At 47.5% G+C, this 23,697-nt stretch overlaps 2 protein-coding genes across 4 annotated transcripts in view; one reads left to right on the top strand and one right to left on the bottom strand.

Annotated features, from left to right (window-relative positions):
- Window positions 1-1,946: 1,946 nt before the first annotated feature.
- Window positions 1,947-5,374, bottom strand: ADM (adrenomedullin). Its single transcript, XM_026008270.2, has 4 exons — window positions 4,107-5,374; window positions 3,548-3,666; window positions 3,246-3,395; window positions 1,947-3,041 (listed from the first exon to the last, which is right to left on the bottom strand). Exons 2-4 carry the CDS (start codon window positions 3,643-3,645, stop codon window positions 2,723-2,725), a joined length of 567 nt encoding a protein of 188 aa, XP_025864055.1. The 5' UTR covers window positions 3,646-3,666; window positions 4,107-5,374; the 3' UTR covers window positions 1,947-2,722.
- Window positions 5,375-14,998: 9,624 nt separating this feature from the next.
- Window positions 14,999-23,697, top strand: part of SBF2 (SET binding factor 2) — a 466,812-nt gene continuing 458,113 nt past the window's right edge. For 2 of the 3 annotated variants that reach the window (XM_072725663.1, XM_072725664.1), the window contains exon 1: window positions 15,014-15,214. In XM_072725663.1, the coding sequence (XP_072581764.1) occupies window positions 15,160-15,214 (55 nt within the window). In that variant the 5' untranslated portion in view covers window positions 15,014-15,159. Of the gene's footprint in view, window positions 15,215-23,697 lie in introns of all 3 variants that reach the window. The other variant, XM_072725665.1, reaches the window with a different exon arrangement.

The raw sequence follows: 23,697 nt of genomic DNA on the forward strand, positions 1-23,697 counted from the left end.
CCCTGCTCAGAACAGCCCTAAGCTAGTGCCCAACCTGCCTTTGGCAGCTTTGTCTGCTGCCTGAAGTCCTGCCAGGGTGAGGTTTGGCTGGAGGGCTCTGTGGCTGTAGGACAAACCTGGTGCAAGGGAATGGGTATTTAATCCTGAGCCACTGTCTGCGAGGTTCAAGTGTTTGCTGCTCTCTGCAGCTTCTGTGGCCCCTTCAGACCACCCAGAACCACTCACTGGCATAGAAATTCCATGACGAGTTTTTAATCACTATTTCATTCATGCATGCCCTGTACCTTTTACAATGCCTGGCACAGAGTTCTCTCTGAATATTTATTAAAAGGCCCTTGAGGATGAGGAATGGTCAGTTGCTGCATCCGGAACCTCAATTCTGATGAATCTCACAAAGTTGTCAAGATCAAATAGGACAATGAACTGTATGAAGATCGACACTACCCAGGGCCAGGTGTGCAAAAGCAAGGCTTTGTGTGCTCTTAAGGAAATTCCATGTGCTTGGATCTACTCTCTTCTGAATTGAAACTGCTTCAGAAGCAGGTGGTCTCTGGACCCCAGACCTAGGACCTATTTCTTTTACCGTGTATGCAGGCTTTTTCTGAAAGCAACTATCTCTGGCCCTCAGAAGAAGGCAGTTGGTGCAAGCAGTCCCAGAGAAGGTAGGCTGCCCTGGAAACATTGCCATGCCACCAAACTTAGAATTTTCTCCACCAGGAAGGCTTCTGAGATCACCTGTAAGCCATGCTTTCAAGTGGAAAGGCCGGCGAAACTTTCAGAAAAGGACAAGCAGTTGGTCTCCATCCTGAGTCTCCAGGATATTAGATGACACAAATGGGGCAGGGAAACCCAAATCAGGGGTGCTTCCCCTTATCCTCCCCTTCTATCCCAACTGTTCCCATGTGACCTTCTAGTCACTCCCTGGGACTAAGTGTCCAGCTTCTATGATCTGATCGGAACTGGGGTCAACCTTCTAAGATGATTAGGCATAAAGAAAGCAAGGCGGAGGAAGGAAGGAGGGAGCAAAAAAGCAGCCTGGAGAGAAGGGAAGAAAAAAAGAAAAGGCTCGAGGAGGAGGAAGGAAGAGGAGCGCGGCAAGGGGAGGCGGAACAATGAAGGTCTCAGGCCGTCAGAGGCGCACGATTCCGGCGGCACGTCCCTCGGTCCCCGCCTCCGGCCAGCAGCTGCACGCTGCGCAGCGTGTGGGCGCTGAGTCACGGTCCCAGAACGGGGAGCCGCCGCGCAGGTCTGGGGGGGCCGGCCCTGGTTGGCATTTGCAGACTGTTTTTTTCTTTCCTCTCTCATTAAGGCTGTGTGCTGACTCCCACGTAGGAGGACTTATTAAACCGCACGTACTGCCTGACGGCTCTCGGGCCGCTCGGAGCGGCCGGCTGGGGGCGCCACAGCCCCGCTGATGAGCCCGCCGGCCCGCCACGGGCACCAGCCAGGCGGACGGCTGCAGTTACTGGCGCGACTGCCGGATTCCCCGAGCAGTGCGAACATTTTGCTGGAGTAGCTTCTAACTTTAACACCGCGGCAGCTGGAACAGCTCCTCCCTTAGAAGGCCTCGGAGACCCCCCCCCCCCCCCCCCGCCCCAGCTCTCCGAGGCGCGCTTTTGCGCCGGGCTCCGCGAGCTTCTCCATTAAATCTGGGGCTCTGTTGCGCAACCCCGAGTCCAGGCTCGCTTCCCCGCTAGGGCTCACCCTACCCCAGCCCGGCCCCGCCGCCACGCGAAGCTGCGACCTTAGGCGCCTCTGCGGAGCCTGGACCGGATCGCAGCACGGGCGCCCCGCGCGCCCCTCCAGCAGAGCGGCGCTCCCGCCAGCCCGGCACGCGCCCGAGCAGCCGAGCCACCTTCCCAAGCCAGGTGGCGGCGGGAGCCGGAGACTCCCGGGACGCACAGGGACAAGGGGCACCCTCCCTCCCAAGACTTGGGAGTCCAGAATTAATCAGCATCGAGACCGTTTATTATTGATTTGCTATTTTCGCATATTACCCATTTTATGTAAATAGATAATGCAGAGACACGGTGTTCCTTCTTCCACAAGAGGTAATAAGTCTCTCACGCACACTCACACACTCTACGCAGCAAAAACAACGTTACACCTCGCTGAGACATTCACGTATTAAAATAAGTGGGGAGGGGGACAATGCAATGGTTTTTAAATGCCCTTAATACAATATATAACGTACAAAAATATCTCTATATTTGAAGTTACAAAAAAAAAAATCTTCTGACAGCAACGAACTTAAATATTGATAGTTACCTCTGTATATACAACACGCATTGCACTTTTCCTCTCTAGGTTTTGGATAGTTCAAGTAATAGTGAGGCTTGCGCCCCGGTGGGGTGACACCCCGTGAGAAATCAGTTTGTGGGCAGGCACGGCAGTGATTCAGACCCCTGTCCCTTGGGGGGGGGGGTCTCAAGCATTTAATTCTCATTTAATTCTCAATTAATCCTCTCCATGAGCCTGGCAGGCCTCCCTTGCATTCCTCTGCCCCCCCACGGGACACCTGGGCCGGCTTGGGACGGAGGGATCCGTGCCTCCGAGGAGAAGGGGCTCGCGCAAAGCCAGGGCTGGCCGCTGGACGGTGCCTCCCGGAATCCCGGTCTCTGCCCGACTTCCATCGGCAGAGGGGCTCGGCTCGGGGAAGCCCTCCGCCCAGGGGAAGCCAGCGGGATGCACACGCGCGCCAGTTCGCTGCTGCCACAGGCGCCTACATCTTAAGGAGGTTGGCGAGCACCTGATGCACCCGGGGGGCCGGAGCCCCGCCTGGCCGTGGCTCCGGGAACAGGAGAGTCCGGCGAAGGCCGGGCTCGGGCAGGGAGCGCCGGCGCCGGCGGCCGTAGCCCTGAGGGCTAATCTTGCTCCTGGGGGCGACGCCGTCCTTGTCCTTGTCTGTGAACTGGTAGATCTGGTGCGCCAGTTTCTGCACCGTGCACGTTCCGAAGCGGCAGCCGAAGCTCCGCGGGCCCTGGAAATTGTTCATACTCTGGCGGTAGCGTTTGACTCGGATGCGGGCGGCGTCCGGACCGCTGGGGAAGGGAAGGAAGGTAACATTAGACGCCCCCATCAAGCAGAGCTTGGGCCCCAGCCACTGGGAATCCGAGCCCTTCAAGGACCAGAGGGGCTGGGATGGGCTGCCGCCGTCTGAACTGCCAGGCGGCCCTCAAGATCCCCCGGGCCAGGGTGGTGGAGGAGAGCTCCCTTTGCCCACCCCGCTCTGGCAGGGCACTTACCTGGTCTGGGGGTTGCGAGCGGCGCCCTTCACGTCCTGGGTCCGAATAAGAGTCTGGGCCGGCCCGGCCTTCACTTCAGCGAGCCCGGTGGGATAGCTGCTGGACACTCGAAGTTCCCTCTTTCCACGACTTACAGCCCATTTGTTCCACCTAGAAAACACCAGACAGACCTCACTCGCATACCTCCAGGCCAAGTCCTGGTCCGGTCCGGCTCCCGTGCACTTCTAACCCCTCGGGGCCGGCGGCCGGTTTCCCTGGTCTCCCAGGTGCAAGGACCCGAGAAGGAGCTGCCTGCGACTCACTTCTTTCGGAACTCTGACGCCACGTCTAGCCGTGCGGTGTCCGCGCCCAGGAAGGCGAGGGAGCCCAGGTATAAGAGGGCGACGGGAACCAGCTTCATGCTGGCGGCGATGCGCAGACCCTGGAAGGGAGAGAGAGAGGGAGGGGGGCCGACGTGAGCAGCACCGCCCCGGGCGGGGCAGGCAGGGTGTGGGGGGGCCCGCGCGGGCCGGCTGAGCCCGCGCTCTGCCTGGCTCAGACCCTTATCTCGCCCGGGCGCAGAGAGGCGCCAGCGGCATTTGCACCCGCCAGGCGGGTGACAGGCCCCGCAGGGGAGGCCCTCTGCCCAGCGCCAGGCTCCCAGAGCTTTCCAGCTCAACTTCTCGGAATTTGGGTAGTAGAGTAGAGGGGACTGGGTCTCTGCGGTTCCGGTTGTGTGCACCGCTGGGTTCAGTATATGGGACGCAACCCGCAGAGGACCTTCCAAAATGGGTTGTACCCCCTCACCCAGCACACTCTCAGCTTCCAGCACTCTAAAGACCCCCCCCGCCCCAGCTAATCCGCCCCGCCTGCGGCGCCTACCTGCTGAGGGGGTGATCTGCCAAGATCCGGGAGGAGAAGGTCTGAGACGTCGCTCTGCTGCTGGCAAAACCCCAACGTCCAAGCTGCGGTGAGAAACCAGGGGTGGCGAGGCTCGAGTTGTTCCGCCTAGTGTCACCAAGAAACCACTGAGTGGCCGGGTCTGGTTCCTCGGCTTTATAAGAGCACAGGGGGCGGGGCCTGAACTGCCCTCGCACCCTCCCATTCTTCCCTCGGGCTCGCGCGGGCTTCTGCACTCGGGCGCGCGCTTTGCTGGTCCGAAGGGGTGGGGGTGGGGGGAGTGGAGGGGTCCCCAGTGCCCAGAGGGCTCAGATATGAGCTCCGGAGATTGGTGCAGGAACTGCCACAACCCTGACTGTGGGCACAGGGTTCAGAACATAAATCAGGACTAAGGAGGGCCGGTACAACCTCTTAGGGTCCTTACTCAGGACCTATGCAACCCAGAGTGCGAGGCCTACCCGCACGCAACTGCAAAACCCAACGCGAGGTACCATGTGGATGGCCGGACCTCGGGACCTCGGGACCTCGGGACCTCGGGACCTCGGGACCTCGGGACCTCCGGAGCGGTGGCCTCGGGTGGACCGCGCCCCCTGCCGGCTCGGCGCCTGACCTGAACGCGACCCCAGACTCCCGCGGAGCCGCAGGGGCAGGACACGGAGCAGAGACCAGGGAGTGGGGCTCGCCAGCACCCCCAGAGAGGCTGAGACTCCATGGTTCTGGGATGGGCTAGTAAGATTTCGCAATAGGGGCAAGGCTCAGAAAGGCTGATTTGAGAATTGGGATTTGGGGGGGAGAATTATCCCAAGTTTCAGAATTTAGTTGCCTATTTGGAAATATGAGAATAACCATAATTTGGACGGACGATACCGTTTCGTTTCTCGTAACGCCCATGTAATCCATATATTCCTTACAAGGTTACAACCTGAGAGAATGCCCTGCTGCCCTCAGAGACCTCATTCATCCATTGTAAACGTGAGGATTTACTGCCACGGAGCACACTAATGCTTCATGTATGTTAATCGTTTTAGAGTTTGCAAAACATGGCCACATCCTGGTCTTTGATCCTGACACCTTGAGTTAGGTGAGGAAGGTTAACATTCCTGTTCTTATTCTACCAAGTAGATATTGAAGTTGAGAGAGCAGAAGAATTTGACCAAAGGCACACCAAACGTAGGAAGCAGGGAAGTCCTAACTCGGCCTGGCAGGCAAACAGCGCAGACTCGGCTGTGTGGATATTTCTAGGCTGGGGTCATCATGCTGTCAAGGGGGAGAGGAGAGTCTTAGCCCCCGCCCAAGGATTTATGCCTGTTCATGATGAATCACCTCCAAGCACGTTTGTCACCGGTTCACGTTCTTCCATCACTGCTTCTTGACTTCACTTTCTTACTTCCCTTCGGAGGGAACTGAGAGGGAACTCAGCCCCCTCCGGAGCTCCCTAGTTCTGGCATTGGGGCCTCTGGTATCCTAGCACCCCCTACCCTACTCTCAAGTCCTGAAGCCTGGTGCCTAGACTAAGAGGCTGTGGGCGCAGGACCACTGGGACCCTGGAGACCGCTTCTAGTACCCACCCCACATCTGTGTGAAGATGGGCAATTGGGCAGCCTGGGTGGCTCAGTGGTTTAGCGCTGCCTTCAGCCCAGGCTGTGATCCTGGAGACTGGGGATCAAGTCCCGCATTGGGCTTTCTGCGTGGAGCCTGCTTCTCCCTCTGCCTGTGTCTCTGCCTCTCTGTGTCTCTCATGAATAAATAAAATCTTTTTTAAAAATGGGCAAATCACGTTTGCCCACTAGTTTTCCTATCTATGATATGCCCCCTGCTGATCTCTATGCTTCCTACCTGCTCTGCCACACTGGTTCTGAGACCCAGGGCAAAGGAAGCTGGCTGGGTGCTGGGTGGTAGGGACCTTGCCTCATCTGAGCCACACACTGCTGGTTCAGCACCCTTTTCATTCCCAGAACTGAACCGTGGACATTGCACCCAGGGGAAGGAATGGCTGCAGCTGAAGTTATTTCAGGGAGTCCTCAGGGGGCCACCTGAATAGATCTGAGCTCCAGCTGAGGATGAGGGAAAGATTTCTGGCTCCCGTGCTGGGTCTGACTGTGCTAAGAGCTCGGGGCCCAGAGGGGCAAAGCAGGGTAGTGGGCTGGGTGGCCGCCTGGTGGGCCGCAGGGGTGTCACTGCGGCCGACCAGGTCAGGCGGCTGGTCTGCTGGCACCTCAGACAGTAGGTGTTCCTGTGCCCTGTGCGCCTGCTCGGTTTCCAGGGGCCGCCCCTAGGCAAACTATTCTGCTTTTCTTCCACTTCCCATCTCTTCACTTCAGTTTGTTCCCAGAGAGTCAGGCTCTTCTCCCCAACCCTGTCCAAGACAGGCTGGCTGTCAGTCTTCTCTGAGGATGCGACTTGCTGCCAACTTCCAGCTGGGTCCGCGCCAAGACAGGTTTTACTTTCATTTCTCTGGCGCGCGCGCCGCAACTGCCGTAGAGGTCAAGGACAGCTGGGCGCCGGCCCGCAGCCAGGGAAGGTCCCGTGGTCTGGACTCGTTCCTTCTGGTTCCCACCAGCCCTGGGTGGGGGGCGGGGGTTCGGTCTGCAGAGCTCTCTGGGGCTGTACCTCGTTACCTCCTCTCTGCGTCTTGCTGGAAAGCCCACGATTCCGTAGGAGCGAGTGCGGAGCGGAGAGAATTCGCTCTAGCTCCTGTGCGGGCTCGCGAAGGGTGCTCTGGATGCAAACCTCGCTTTGGGCTGCGGGCTGCTTCAGCAAGCCCAGCAAACCCAGGAGTGGGGACTGGGCTGCGCCCCGCCTGGCTTCAGCGCCTACTACCCCAGCGACGTAGCACCGACGCCAGGAATTCCCAACCTGAGAGCCTTGGCACACTTACCAGCCCAGCGCGCCTTGTCGCTCTAGCACTTAGATATCTGACGCTTCAAAACTCCGCCAGTTTTTTTTTTTTTTTTTTTTTTTTTTTTTTAAAGCAAAGTACTGGAATGGAAGCTCGGGATTTTGCTAGAACACCCGTATCTCCGAAAGACTGTGTCTGTGTGTGTCTGTGTGTGTGTGTCTGTGTGAATGTGCTCGCGCTCACACGCGTGTGCACTGGTGTTTGCGTAGGTGGCCGACCGGACCCAGAGTGTTTCCCTTAGGTGGTCGGGGGTATAAGTTGAAAGAATATATAAAAAATTTGCCAAATGTTGGCATCTATTCCCCACTCCCCCGCCCCGTGCAACCTGGAGTTCGCTTGCTTAATCATCGCTAAAGACACACACACACACACACACACACACACACACACACTACAGGTTCAGTTAAAGGGTAGGATCTAGAAGGAAACACCACAGCGGGAGTTCTGCTTCTGGTGATTTGTTATAGTTTCATCCAAGTTGCAGTGATTGTAGATTCACATTGACTAGAAGGAAGGAAAGAAGGAAAGGAAGAAGCATCTTTTAAAATCTCACTGTCAAGAAGACAAAAAAAAAGAAAGAAATTCCAGTTAGTGAAGGTCCACTTTTTTTGTGCCCAAGAATTCTTAAAGGGTCAAATTGTAAATAAACCCCAAACCAGGGTAATAAATGTATGTATCCTGAAATCATATATAAAGACACACAAATATGCTAAATATTTGTTGTATTGGTGTCTCAATTTCTTCTTCACATTCCAACTGAATTATATTTAGGCCCTCAATCCAAGCCTTATTCTTAGTAATGTTTAGAGTTTAAAAAGATTTGTGGTGCTGGTTTCTCAGCTAATATGTGGACACAGTCCCTAAAGCTATTGTTACCACACTTAGGCCATGAAAAAAAATAATGGGAAGCAATATAAGATATCAATGATATTAATAAGCATAAAAGTGAGTAGCTAAGTGCATTGCACAAATTATCTCAGATTCCTCTTTTTTTCAAACAGGAAATTTTATAATGCATTAATAAATGTTCATATGTTCATATGTTTCAAAATGCGTTGCTGAGCTGAGGGCTTGTTTACAAAGTTCATTTGAAAACAAGGTTTAAGGGGATCCCTGGGTGGCGCAGCGGTTTGGCGCCTGCCTTTGGCCCAGGACGCGATCCTGGAGACCCGGGATCGAATCCCACATCAGGCTCCCGGTGCATGGAGCCTGCTTCTCCCTCTGCCTGTGTCTCTGCCTCTCTCTCTTTCTCTCTGTATGACTATCACAAAAAAAAAAAAAAAAAAAAAAAAAAGAAAACAAGGTTTAAGAAGCTTCCTGGAGTCATTAACACAAAATATTTTAGGGAAAGCACACAACCAGCTTTGTAGATTTGGTCATTCACAGGGAGAAGTAAGGCAGGCTTCAAAACTTGGCACTTTTTTGGAATCTGATTTCTCCAAGAAGCTAATAAAATATAGATCTTTTCTAGAAAAATGCACACATATATAAATCAAATTAAGTATAAAATTTGCTACCTCGGGGATCCCTGGGTGGCTCAGTGGTTTAGCGCCTGCCCAGGGCGGTATCCTGGAGTCCCGGGATCCAGTCCCACATCAGGCTCCCTGCATGGAGCCTGCTTCTCCCTCTCCCTGTGTCTCTGCCTCCCTCTCTCTCTCTCTCTCTGTATCTCTCATGAATAAATAAATAAAATGTTAAAAAAAAAAAGGTAAAACAAATTTGCTACCTCATTTTTGTGCTTTTACACAAAATGAATGGACAGAAACAATCAGTTCTGGAGCACCTGGCTGGCTTAGTTGGTAGGGCATGCAACTCTTGATCTCTGGGTGGTCAGTTTGAGCCCCACATTGGATGTAGAGTTTACTAAAATTATTATATATTTTTAAAAAATATATTATATATATGTATCTTTTAAATCTGTCCTTGTATGTGATAAAGCCAGAAGACAAATCTCCCTAAAGGTTAAAGAATGTAACTTGCTATAGGACAAAGAAAAGAGAAGAGGGTATATGGAGAAGAGGGTAAACATATTGAAACTTATTATACTAACATCTATAACAACAAGAAGAAATTACTTCGAGAGAAATTTACTACTGATGACACAATGAGTGGCATTAATAAATGGATTATAAAAGAGAAGATTAGACCATTTGGGTTTCATCTGTAGCCAAAGGTGTTAACAAGAACAACCATTATGCTATCTGCCTCCAGGTGGGGATCCTATACTATCAGATTAGAACCACTGCAATGAGGCCTTTTTTTTTTTAACATTTTATTATTTATTATTTTTTATTTTTTATTTTTTTAAGATTTTAATTATTCATTCATGAGAGACACAGAGTGAGAGAGAGAGGCAGAGACACAGGCAGAGGGAGAAGCAGGCTCCATGCAGGGAGCCTGATGGACTCCATCCCAGGTCTCCAGGATCACGCCGTGGGCTGAAGGTGGCTCTAAACCATCCATTGAGCCACCCGGGCTGCCCATTGAGGCCATTTTTATGTATGGGCTGGCATGATTTGAAAGTGTGTTTATTCCTTTAACAAATACTTAGTGAGCACGCATTACATGCCTACCTCTGTGCTCAATGTTGGGCATACAGAAATCATTAATGCAAACATCATTCTTGCTCTCAACTAGCTTACAGAATGGTGGGGTAGCCTGACATAAATAAATCTTCAAAATAATAAATACATGATTATAAACTATGGTAAATGTTGTGAAGGAAAAGCAAAATTAGGGGGACCTAATGTTCCAAATGGAGGAAACAGTGTGTACAAAGCCTTAGGTGTGAGAAAGCACTTGGTATATCAGGGAGAAGCCAGTGTGGTTGAAATGCATTGAGTGAGAAAGAAGAGTGGCATCAAATGAGATTAAAGAGGTCACCAGGATTAGAGTAAATAGGACTCTTTGGGATATGATGAAAATTTTGTACTTTATTCATAATGACATGGGACTCTACTGACAGGTTTAAAGTTGGGAGAGACATGATCTGATATATATTTATTTAAAGGATCATTTTGGCTATTTACTTTTTTTTTTTCTTTTTAAGTAATCTCTATTGCCAAGGTGGGGCTTGAACTCATGACCTTGAGATCAGGAGTCACATTGCCTACTGAGCCACCCAGGTGCCCCTATTTTGGCTATTTAATGTGTGAATGGATTAAGGAAGAGCAAGAAGGGAAACAGTTACAGTGGTGGCACCCTGGAGAGACCAGTGAGGGCCTAGTACGCTCCATAATCTCTATTACTTTACCCCTCCACACGCATACACACACACATTCCACCCTAAGCTTCACCAACAGAGTCAGCTTCATGAATACTCACCATGTTCTATAACACAGGGTCCCACACTTGGCTTAATGCTCTGTCGTGTTTTAAAATTCTTTTTTTTTTTTTTAAGATTTTATTTATTCATGAGAGACAGAGATAGAGAGAAGGGGGGAGGGGACACACAGGCAGGGGGGAGAAGCAGGCTCCATGCAGGGAGCTCAACGTGGGACTTGATCTGGGGTCTCCAGGGTCACACCCTGGGCTGGAGGTGGCGCCAAACCGCTGAGCCACCCGGGCTGCCCTGTTTTGAAATTCTTAATAATTTTTGGACAGAGGGCCCTATATTTTCATTTTGCATTGGGCTCTACTAATTATGTAGACAGTCCTGCTCACCAAACATACAAGCTAAGTAAAAGCAGCCTGCAAACTCTCACAGCACTTATATACTTATACTATAACTGCTAATTCAGGGTTTTTAATATGTGTGTCAGGATTCAACTATTCATATAATCACACGTATGAAAGCAACTGCAGGGGGATTTCTATCAACCATCTCTGAAACCTCCTTCCTGCACCCCAAGCCCCAGGTAGAAATAGTGTGTTTGCTATATAAATTTAATTTGAAGACAAGGTTCATAGCCTACTTACTGTCTTTAAGTTTTACCTACATGGAAAGTCTGGAACCACCCATGAAGCAAGGATATCAGTTAGGAAGTGATTGCGATAGTTAAGGTGGAAAGTAATAGTGGCTCAGATAGTGGGGTGTCAATGGAGGTGGAGAAAAGTATACATATTTGGAAAGTAGGACCAATAGGGCTGAGTGATGAATGTGGGGCTGAGAGAGAGGCATGTGTCAAAGGTAATGGTCATTAAATTTATTACTTAGACAAATGAGTGGATGGAGATATGGCAATGGATCAGGCAATTTTATAAATGGTCTCCTTTATTGTTGGTTGTAGAGACTATTTGAAGAAGCCTTAACCATGCTCGTGGGCATTTGGTTAAGTCTAACTCTGGTACTGCCTCTCTGAACTATAGTGGCTAACCACAGGAAGCACTTGAAATGACTGTACAGATCAAACCACTCACTCCGCAACAGCCAACTGTAGGAGGAGAGGGCTGATAAGTCTTGCTCACTAGTAATTGGCCCTTTTTTTCTTCTAAAGCATGAATGAAAGGCATCTGCTGTGTACACATCATCATTGTGTTGCATATTCTTCTTCCCTTCCTGCTCCTGCCAGCCATCAGTATGACAAATCTGGGATTGCTTTACTCCCTCACTCTGGTGAAAGGTGATGGTAGTTATCTGAAAAGGACGGTCTGGCCTTTAGCCAACCTCAGTAATCAGCTGCCTTGTCAGGGCTTATCAGTTTCAACAGATTGGCAGCTGTTGGCTGAGAAGAAAAGCACAGCTCCAGTATATGCTACATATGTTCACATGTATTTATAAACATATGGTGCCTTTATACAAATAGCTGGGATATGTCAAAATCCCTTTGTTACAAACACCCAGTTGCAAATGGAATGGCAGCCTACCTATTACCCAGCAGATAGCATAGGCCTAACAGCACACAGCATTTAATTCTAGGCTTTGGAAACAACTAAGCTTTGGGGATGCCTGGGTGGCTCAGCCGTTGAGCATTTGCCTTCAGTCCAGGGAGTGATCCTGGGGTCCCAGGATGGAGTCCCACGTCGGGCTCCTTGCATGGAGCCTGCTTCTCCCTCTGCCTATGTCTCTGCCTCTATCTATCTGTGTTTCTCATGAATAAACAATTAAAATCTTTTTTTTTATTTTTTTATTTATGATAGTCACGCCAAACCGCTGCGCCACCCAGGGATCCCAACAATTAAAATCTTAAACAACAACTAAACTTTGGTTAAAAAAGAAAAGTTTAAATAATTTGAACCAACACTTGTTAATGAAATAAAACTCAACACATTTAAAAAGTGAAATGGGACTCCTATGTCATGTACAAAAATCAACTCAAAGTGGCCTAAATACAAGAGCTAAAACTATGAAACTCTTTGAAGATAGGATCCCTGGGTGGTGCAGCGGTTTAGTGCCTGCCTTTGGCCCAGGGCACGATCCTGGAGACCTGGGATTGAATCCCACGTCAGGCTCCCAGTGCATGGAGCCTGCTTCTCCCTCTGCCTGTGTCTCTGCCTCTCTCTCTCTCTCTCTCTCTGTGACTATCATAAATAAATAAAAAATTATTAAAAAAAAAAAGGAAACAGGAGCAAATTTTTATGATCGTGCATTTGACAATGGAGTCATATGACACCAAAAGTATGGAAAACAAAAAAATAGATACATTGTATTTCATATGGTATATACAAACAATGGAATAGCCATAAAAAAAGTATGAAGTACTGATACATGCTGCAACATGGATGAAACTTGAAAACATTATGCTAAGCAAAAGAACCCATAAAAGGTCACATATCATATGATGCTTTTATATCAAATATCCATAGTAGGTAAGTCCATAGGGAGAAAGCAAATGGAGAAATGGGAGTGGCTGCTTACTGGGTATGATCAAAATTGTTTTGAGGGTGCCTGGGTGGCTCAGATGGTTAGGGGTCTGCCTTCAGCTTAGGTCATGATCCCACAGACTTGGGAATGAGTCCCACATAGGGCTCCCAGCTCTTCTTTTCCTTCTTCCTCTGCTTTTCCTCCCTGCTTTTTCTCTCTCTCTCAGATGAATAAATAAAATCTTTAAAAAATTATTTTGGAGCTAGATAGAAGTGGTAGTTATACAACATTGTGAATCTACTAAATATCACTGAATTTTCAGTACACTTTAATGGGGTTAATTTTATGATATGTTAGTTTCATGTTAATTATTTTTGAAAGTTTTATTTATTTAAGTAATCTTTATATCCAACATGAGGCTGAACTCAAGACCCTGAGATTAAGAGTCACATGCTTTTCTGACTGAGCCAGCCAAGCACTCCTTTCCTTAATTTAAAGAAAAGTTAAAAAAGAAAAAAAAAAAAGTAAAATGGGGAAGGAACATGACAGCTGCCTTAAAAATCTGAAAGTCCAACCACTGAAAGATAGATTTTTTTTTTCTGGGTAGTTCCAGAGAGCAAACTTAGGGGAAGTTACAGGACAACTTTAATGTAAGGAGGAAGACCTTGCTAACAATAGGGCTTTAAACAGTGGAATGGGCTGCCTCCCAAGGAAGTAAGGCTACTCCTTACTGAAAGTGAACAAGTTGGGTAATGAGCTCTTCAGGGAAGTTATAGAGAGAATTTTTTTTTTTTTTGAGAAGATACTTGTGCGGGGTGTGACCGAGGCTTTTTTGGTTAAATTATTTTCAAGATCAATCTGTTATCTTCCCTCCACCCTTGTAACTAGGCTGATTCAGTTTGACCACACACAAGCTATTTGCAAGCAAATTCCTAGAGTTAAGGTATTCCTTCCTGGGAATTTCAGTTCTTCAAATGTAGCCAAGCCCTCTCAATTTGTAGATGAAGCAAGTATGGCACGGAAAGAGGAACTGATCAATTAAACTTTCAGAAGTTGAAACTCCAACTCTCTGGACTCCCTGTTCAGAGTTCAAGCTATTGCAACTTCCTGTTGGTAGTTGGAGAAACTGTACATTCCAGTCATCAAAAGTATTTATGCATCTTTATACCACGCACTGTTTAGAGCTCTTAGATGTAAATGGTAAGGGTCAAGTCCTCAGTTAATGAGTAGCAATGGCAACCACGAAGATGATCACATTGGCAAATGATGGTGATCCCCAAAACTTCAGGCTACCACCTGTAACCTATCCTACTACTAAAACTTCCCCCAATACTAACAAATGACAAAACATGGGGGGGGGGGTGTCTCAGCAGACAAATTCCAAATGATCAATGCGAGCTGAAAAAGATAAAGTGACCTAGATAATTCCCAGATTGGATGATGAGACCCACTAATTCATTTTATTTTTGTGCTTGTGTAGGGAAGTTGTAAGTCATCACCTGCTGTGGCTACAAGAGCCCCGGGACCGCTGCAAGGAGTGAAAACGTAGACAGGAGGGGCTCCCCTGGGAGACAAAGTCTCCTCCCTCCGTTGGTTCCGGCCAGTTTAGGAGGATCCCGGGGATGCCGCGTTCTTTGGTGGAATCCTGCCCCCCTTCCCCAGGCACTCCGGGGGAAGCCCAGGTCAACCGCCCCCGGCCACCCAGCACTGAAGCCCAAGGCGCCTCAAGATTGCGCAAAAGCCTCTCCCTCCCCCGCGTGTTCGGTGGCATGTTCCTAAAATTCCCATCTGCACAACATAAACAGGAAACGTGCAGCAAAAGCCCTGGCAGTGCAAATTCCATGCTCCAGTCGAGGGCGGGGGAATCTTGTCTTTGAGAGGGGAGTAGAGGCGGGAGGGGGGGAGGGGAGGGGAAGAAGCAAACTTTCCAGGAGACCCCTCAACCATCCCCATCTTTTCTTCCCAGATCCAGAAAGAAAGAATAAAGAAAGCGGAAGGAAGGGCTCCCCGCTTCGGAAAAAACAGGGGAGGGGGAGGTGGGGCACGAAGGGGCAGCCACGCGTCCTAGCGAGCCCCGCCCGCAGCGGCTGCGGTGGCGGGAACAGCCCCGGCCGCCCGCTCCCCGCATCCAGCAGCCCGGGCGCGCCTCGCGGCTGCGGGGTGGGCTCGCCGCCCGCCTCGGGCTCGCCAGTCCGCGCGGGTGGGGGCGGGGGAGGAGCGGGCGCTCCGCGCGGCGCAGGCGCACAGCGCGCCTCGGTTGTCAAACATGGCTGAAGGGCCCCCGCTGCCGCTACTGCTGCTGCAGGGAAAATGCTGAGCCCTCCCGGGCACGGCGGGCGGCGGCGGCGAGGGCGGCTACGGGCACCTGCTTCCCGGGCGCGGCGGCGGCGGCCATGGCCCGGCTGGCCGACTACTTCATCGTAGTAGGCTACGACCACGAGAAGCCAGGTAAGGGTGTGGGGCGGGCGCCGCCCCCAGGCCTCCCCGCCCCCGCCTCCCCCCCACTGCCCCCCCGTCCTCCCCGGCCGCCGGCCAGTGGGCTCTGCGGGGCTGGGCGTCGCGGCCGGGAGGCGGGGAGGGCCGGGCCGGGCCGGGCGGCGGCGGAGCTGGCCGTCGGGGTCCGGCCTTCTCGGCTGGGCTGAGCCTCGCGGTGGGCGTGAGGGAGCGACACGAGGGGAGGGGGAGGGGAGGAATCAACGTCGGCGGGGCCCGGGGCGGCCCGGCCGGCGGAGCTGGGGGCGTGTCTGGGTGCCGGGACCCTCGCGCTGGAGGAGGCCGGGTACCCGGGGCAGCGCCCTGAGGCCGGCGGGATTGGGCCGGGACCGCAGGGCTGGGGGGGCGGGAGCCGACTGTGCTAAGTTCCTCAGGGATGAACTTGTGCCCTGCATCCTGAGTGAGCGACGAGGGACGCAGGCGCCTGTCCTCTCCTTAAAGGAAACGCGGCGACCGTCCGGCGCTACCTCACCCCTGCGTTGTGGGGAGTCTGCCTCGTCCCCCCCCCCCCCCCCCCCCCCCCCCCGTGAACGCGTGGTACCGGGGAGGGGGACAGGATCCTTGCACTCTTAAACATTTCTAGGAAATGCTCCCTGTTCTTTCAGGACGGATAGGACAGTCGTTTCAGTGTCTGAACACCTATCTTTTAAGTAAGGACAGTTAGCCGATCGCTCGCTGAAAGCCTTGTTTCACGTTAAAGTGTGGATTAAAAAAAATTTTTTTTGGATTAAAAAGGTTTTTTTAAAAAATTATTTATTTATTTATTTATTTATTTATTTATTTATTTATTTATTTATTTATGATCTTCTTTATTTACTCATGAGAGAGAGGCAGAGACACAGGCAGAGGGAGAAGCAGGCTCCATGCAGGGAGCCCGATGCGGGACTCGATTCCCGTTCTCCAGGATCACGCCCTGGGCTGAAGGCAGGCACTAAACCTCTGAGCCACCCCGGCTGCCCAAAAAGGGTCTTTTGGGTATAGGTGACACGCCGTGTTTAACGTGTGTTTTCATTATTTTAATTCATCACAGAACTTTATTCATAAGGAACAGTTTGTCGAATACATTGTATTTCAGTTTCGTCAAGGACTTCTGCAAATTAAGAAAATTCAGGGTTCGTGCACGTTTAACTTTGTACTTGCATTCCTTTATATGACTGTATAAAGCCGAGCATAATGTAATAAATTGAACTGGGAAGAAGCACAAATGTTTCAGGGTAATTCTGGTTGCACATTTTTTTTTTAAGAGTTTATTTATTCATGAGAGAGAGACACACACAGAGAGACAGAGAGGCATAGACACACGCAGAGGGTGAAGCAGGCTCCATGCAGGGAGCCTGACGTGGGATTCGATTCCGGGACTCCAGGATCACGCCCCAGGCCAAAGGCGGCGCTAAACCGCTGAGCCACCCGGGTTGCCGTGCCCGGTTGCACATTTGTAGGGAATTTTAGATAGCAGCAGATAGTTCCTTCATCTTTCAGAGGAGATGCTGAGATTTTGTTTTGCCGATGGTTACAGCCATTTGTAGTGCTCAACTGTCCCTTTCCCTTTCACTATGACTCTTTCAATAACTTCCTTTAGTGAGAACCTTTTATATATTTTAATCTTTCGTTACTCACAACCTGATTGAGGTCGATTGTTAAGAGAAGGGCTTGGGCTGTATTTAAAGTATCTTCTGGCTCCAACATTTTCCTTTTTCCTAGTAATTTTGCGTAGTCTGGTGTCTTTTACCAAGATTAACAATATGAAGAAACACAGTTTATTTTTAATATTGTTTCATTTTTACCAACTTTCTTTTCTTTTCTTTTTATAAAAGATTTTATTGGGGGATCCCTGGGTGGCTCAGCGGTTTAGCGCCTGCCTTCGGCCCAGGGAGTGATCCTGGGGTCTTGGGATTGAGTCCCACATGAGCTCCCTGCATGGAGCCTGCTTCTCCCTCTGCCCGTGTCTCAGCCTCTCTCTCTCACTCTGTGTCTCTCATGAATAAATAAATAAAATCTTTATTTTATTTTTTAAATAACATCTTTAAAAAATATGTATCTTATTTATCTATTCATGAGAGACACAGAGAGGGGCAGAGACATAGGCAGAGAGAGAAATAGGCTCCCTGAGGGGCTTGCCATGCGGTACTCCATCCCAGGACTCTGGGATCAGGGCCTGAGCTGAACGCAGATGCTCAACTACTGAGCCACCCAGGCGCCCCTTGTTTTTTTTTTTTTTTTCTTAAAACTGAAACAATCACAAACTTGCAGAAAACTTGCAAATGAAGTACAAAGAACTTTTTCTCCTGAACCATTTGAGAGGAAGATGCTGACCTGATGCCCTATTACCTCAGAATACTTTAGTATGCATTTTTTTACAAACAAGGATATTCTCCTACTTAATCACAATACAATTATCAAAATCAGGAAATTTGTATTGATAACAGTACTCCATCTAGTTTTCGACTGGTTCAGGCTTTGTGATTGTTAATCAACATTAACCATTAATCTTACTGCTGGTAAAAGGACCCTATTCAGAATTACATGTTGCTTTGTTGCTTTTACTTGTCTTCTCTCTGTAGTCTTCTTCATTCTGGAACAATTCCTCCATCTTCTTTTGACTTTCATAACCTTGACACTTGGGAAGATTACAGGGTAGTTATTTTGTAGAATGCCCCTCAATTTGGGATTATCTGTACAGGTTATGTACTTGGGTGAAATATCACAAAAGTGATACAGCCTATCAGGTGGTACACAATTTCAATTTATCTATCTGTGATTTTCATTTTGATTACTTGATGTAAGCAATGCCTGCTAGTGTTCCTTGCTATAAAGTTAGTATGTATCTGTAGATAAATAATTTTGTGTGGAGTGTTTTGAAACTATGATAAGATCTTGTTCCTCATCTGACTAATGTATTCCTGTATTTCTATTTGTATGAATGTTTCTTTAGTGGATTATATTGTTACTATTTATTTTGATGTTTAGATTGTTCCTCGTTTGGCTAATGAGAGCCCATTAGGCTGGCTTTTTTTTTTTTTTAAGATTTATTTAAAAAAATAAAGATTTATTTATTTACTTATTCATGATAGACATAGAGAGAGAGAGAGAGAGACAGAAACACAGGAGGAGGGAGAAGCAGGCTCCACGCCGGGAGCCCGCCGCGGGACCTGGGACTCGATCCCGGGACTCCAGGATCTCGCCCTGGGCCAAAGGCAGGCGCTAAACCGCTGAGCCACCCAGGGATCCCCATAGGCTGGCTTTTATGTCTTTTTGACGCGCCTCCATCATTCTTTGAGCATGTCTTTACTTTTTAGCACAGATTTATTCTGTACTCTACCTGCCTTAGTCCTGCAGTTGGTTATTTCTCCGGACCCCTGCTTCCTTGGGAGGCCTGGATCCTTTTAGTGGAGAGTGACATTTTTTTTTTTTTAAAGATTTTATTTATTTATTCATGAGAGACACAGAGAGAGGCAGAGACATAGGCAGAGGGAGAAGCAGCCTCTGCGCAGGGAGCCCGATGTGGGACTCAATCTTGGGACCGCGGGATCATGACCTGAGCTGGAGGCAGATGCTCAACCGCTGAGCTACCTAGGCTTCCCGAGAATGACATTTTGAAGGTACAATCTCAGTGCTAGTATGTTTGTTGCTGTTGGGTTGTTAATTCTCCCAGACCCTTTTAATGGATGAAGTGGGGGAATACATAGATGTATGTGTACACACACACATGCACACAAACACACTTACATCTGTATTTATTTATCTGTACATATTTAAAAGGATGAGTTTGTGTGAATATTAGTGTTAGTATCTCCAATTTCAGTACAATACTCCAGTTCTTTTCATATTTGTAATACTCTCCTCTGATAGAAATCTGGCTTCCATTATCCTTAATATATTTACGTATTTGTTCAATCTTCCTGTATTTAACCAAACTTTCATATTTGCTACCACCCCCTCCTTTCCTTGATGCCTTTTTTCCTTCTGTTAATTCTTCATTCTATCCCTCCCACGCCCCTGCCCCTTTCAGAATCTAACAGCACATACCAGGATGTCCCAATACAGAAAGGATACTTTTTTCAACTGCTCTGACTCTGACTCCCCATGTTAGCTTTCTCACTATTTGTAGATATACTTCTCACTCCACTTAAGGCTCTGATACTCCACATTGGGCTGCTTTATTTATTTATTTATTTATTTATTTATTTACGATTTTAGTTATTCATGAAAGATAAGAGAGAGAGCCAGGCAGAGGCAGAGGTTTTATTTATTTATTTTTTCATGAGAGACACACACACACAGAGAGAGGCAGAGACACAGGCAGAGGGAGAAGCAGGTTCCATGCAGGGAGCCCGATGTGGGACTCGATTCTGGGACTGCGGGATCATGTCCTGAGCTGGAGGCAGATGCTCAACCGCTGAGCTACCTAGGCTTCCCGAGAATGACATTTTGAAGGTACAATCTCAGTGCTAGTATGTTTGTTGCTGTTGGGTTGTTAATTCTCCCAGACCCTTTTAATGGATGAAGTGGGGGAATACATAGATGTATGTGTACACACACACATGCACACAAACACACTTACATCTGTATTTATTTATCTGTACATATTTAAAAGGATGAGTTTGTGTGAATATTAGTGTTAGTATCTCCAATTTCAGTACAATACTCCAGTTCTTTTCATATTTGTAATACTCTCCTCTGATAGAAATCTGGCTTCCATTATCCTTAATATATTTACGTATTTGTTCAATCTTCCTGTATTTAACCAAACTTTCATATTTGCTACCACCCCCTCCTTTCCTTGATGCCTTTTTTCCTTCTGTTAATTCTTCATTCTATCCCTCCCACGCCCCTGCCCCTTTCAGAATCTAACAGCACATACCAGGATGTCCCAATACAGAAAGGATACTTTTTTCAACTGCTCTGACTCTGACTCCCCATGTTAGCTTTCTCACTATTTGTAGATATACTTCTCACTCCACTTAAGGCTCTGATACTCCACATTGGGCTGCTTTATTTATTTATTTATTTATTTATTTATTTACGATTTTAGTTATTCATGAAAGATAAGAGAGAGAGCCAGGCAGAGGCAGAGGTTTTATTTATTTATTTTTTCATGAGAGACACACACACACACAGAGAGGCAGAGACACAGGCAGAGGGAGAAGCAGGTTCCATGCAGGGAGCCCGATGTGGGACTCGATTCTGGGACTGCGGGATCATGTCCTGAGCCAAAGGCAGACGCTCAATTGCTGAGCCACTCAGGCGTCCCTGTACTGCTTTAATGTGAAGACATCCTCTTCATTCTGTTCACACCAGTGTGCCATGCCAGGTTGCCCCTCTGTGTTGACACCTTCCTTTCAGTGCTTGGGCTGAACATGTTTGAATGATCCTTCCCGCATGGACTCCTTTCTTGGTTCACTTGGGTTCTTACAACTCCCACTCCACCCAAGGCTGACATGACTACGCACCATCCCACAGCAGGGGAAGGGAAGATTATTTTATTATTATTTATTATTTGTGGGGGGGGGGGCAAAGGGGTGAGGAAGAGATCGAATCCTAAGTAGATTCCATACCCAGTGTTTGAGCCTGATGGAGGGCTCGATCTCACAATGCTGAGATCATGATCTGAGCTGAAATAAGGGCTTCACCCTCTGCCTGTATCTCTGCCTCTCTCTCTCTCTCTGTGTCTCTCATGAATAAATGAATAAAATCTTAAAAAAAAAAAAAAGAATCAGATACCTAATTGACTAAGCCACACAGGTGACTTTTTATTCTTTTAATAACTCTACTCCACACATGAAGCTTGAACTCACAACTCCAAGATCAAGAGTTGTATGCTTTACTGACTAAAGCTAGTTAGCTATCCCAGGGAAGATTATTATTATTATTCTTCTTTAAAAGACTTTATTTATTTATTTGTTTATTCATTCATTCATTCATTCATTCATTCATTCATTCATTCATGTGGGGAGCCCGACATGGGACTCTATCCCTGGTCCCCAAGATCACACTCTGGGCTGAAGGTGGTGCTAAACCACTGAGCCACCCAGGGTGCCCAGAAGATTATTTTTTTAAGTAACAAAATTCGAAAGCTTTTATAAATCATACAATCTATATAGTAAAAATGTATGATTTTGTTATAACTTTTTTACTTGGGATAATTTTCTTTAGTCACATTTATTGGAGTATAATTTGTATGTAATAAATTTACCTTCTTTTAAAAATATTTTATTTTTTTTAGCCATTCTAGTGGATATGTAGCGGTATCTCTTATGATTTTGATTTGTATCTTCCTGGTTACTAATGATATTAATGACCTTTTCATATACTTAACTGCATTTGAATATTTTTAATAAAGTCTCATCAAATTTTTGTTCTTTTCTATAAGATTGTTTAGCTTATTATTATTAAGGTGTTTTTTAAAAAAATTTCAAATACAGAGCTACTGGGGTGGCTCCATCAGTTAAGCATCTCACTCTTTAAAAAAAAATACAATTTATTTATTTGAGAGAGAGAGAAAGAAAAAGAGCACACACAGGGGAAGGGGTAGAAGGAGAGGGAGAGGGGAAGCAGATACCCCACCGAGTGGGCTTGATCCCATGACCCTGAGATCATGTCCTGAGTGGAAACTTAAGAGTTGGTCACTCAACTGATAGAACTACCCAGGTACCCCAAGCATGGGACTCTTGATCTCAGCTCAGGTCTTTTCTTTTTTTTTTTAAGATTTTATTTCTTATTCGTGTGCGCACAGGCAAGAGAGAGAGAGAAGCAGAGAGAGAGAGAGAGAGAAGCAGAGAGGCGGAGATGCAGGCCCCATTCAGGGAGCCTGATGCTGGACTCGAACCCAGGACTCCATGCCCTGGGCCAAAGGCAGGCTCAGCTCAGATCTTGATGTCAGGGTTGTGAGTTCAAGCCCCATCTTGGGCTTCACACTTGAGTGTGATACATTTCGAATGCAAATAATTCCTTTAAATCTGTGATTTTTCCTTTTCATTTTCTTAACAGTATCTTTTGAAGAACAGATATTTTACTTTGGGATAATTTTTTAGATATTTGAATACTTTTATATCTTCAGTTGTAGCCTTTGAGTAGTCCTTTTTATGTAAAGCCCTCTGTAAAAATTTATTGGAAGAAAATCCACTGAATCTGTGTACTTTGAATTGTAAGTGAAGAATAAACCTAGTTGATTCTGTAAATTTTTATTATAAAGCTTTCTTTGAAAGTTAGTATGATTTTATTACCTAAATCTCTCTAAAAGCTAATCAGATTATGATAATATGATGCTGAATACCACAGTATTCCTGGAATTAATCAGTGTACTTTATATTTGTTCCTAAACTATGTTTTCAATTAGTAATACTTTTCAGTTGAATTTTTTCATATATCTATGTTAAAATTGGATTGAAAGACAAAAATCCTTGTCTTTTGAAAAATTGCCTTTACAAACTGGAGAAAATAATCCATTTTTTTTTAAAATTTTTATTTATTTATGATAGTCACAGAGAGAGAGAGAGAGAGGCAGAGACATAGGCAGAGGGAGAAGCAGGCTCCATGCACCGGGAGCCTGATGTGGGATTCGATCCCGGGTCTCCAGGATCGCGCCCTGGGCCAAAGGCAAGCGCCAAACCACTGCGCCACCCAGGGATCCCGAGAAAATAATCCATACTATTTGAATTGTATACAAAGAAGAGTGCTGGGCATATCGTAGATGTTTAATAAAGATGTGTTGAAAGAATACACGATTGCTGAAAATATAAAAAGCAATAAGAAAGTGTGGTTATAAAAGAATATCGAGAAATTTTTATGGTGATAGAACTATTTTGTATCTTGACTAGGTGGTGGATACATGAACCTACATTTGTGATAAATTGCCTAGAAGTAAATAAACACACACACACACATCTGAATAAATAGAGTTAAAATTGGGGCATTCTGAATAAGAAAGTAGATTGTAGGACGTCTGGGTGGCTCAGTGTAAGTGTCTACGTTAGTCTCAGGACATGATCCTGGGTCGGGGATCGAGTCCCACATCAGGCTCCCTGTGAGGAGCCTGCTTCTCCCTCTGCCTATGTCTCTGCCTCTCTCTGTGTCCCTCATGAATAAGTTAATAAAATCTAAAAAAAAAAAAAAAATAGATTGTATTAATATTGTATTAATCTTGGTGTTGATATTGTACTGTGATTTTACAAGATGTTATCATTGGCAGAAACTAGGTAAAGAGAAATGGAATTATTTTTTACAATGATCTCAAAATGAAAAACTTAATTTAGAGAAGCTATAAGATAGGAGTGCCTGACTGGCTCTGTCAATAGAATATGTGACTCTTGGGATCCCTGGGTGGCGCAGCGGTTTGGCGCCTGCCTTTGGCCCAGGGCGCGATCCTGGAGACCCGGAATCGAATCCCACGTCGGGCTCCCGGTGCATGGAGCCTGCTTCTCCCTCTGCCTATGTCTCTG

Source organism: Vulpes vulpes, chromosome 11, assembly GCF_048418805.1.
Source record: "Vulpes vulpes isolate BD-2025 chromosome 11, VulVul3, whole genome shotgun sequence".
NCBI classification, from domain to species: Eukaryota; Metazoa; Chordata; class Mammalia; order Carnivora; family Canidae; genus Vulpes; species Vulpes vulpes.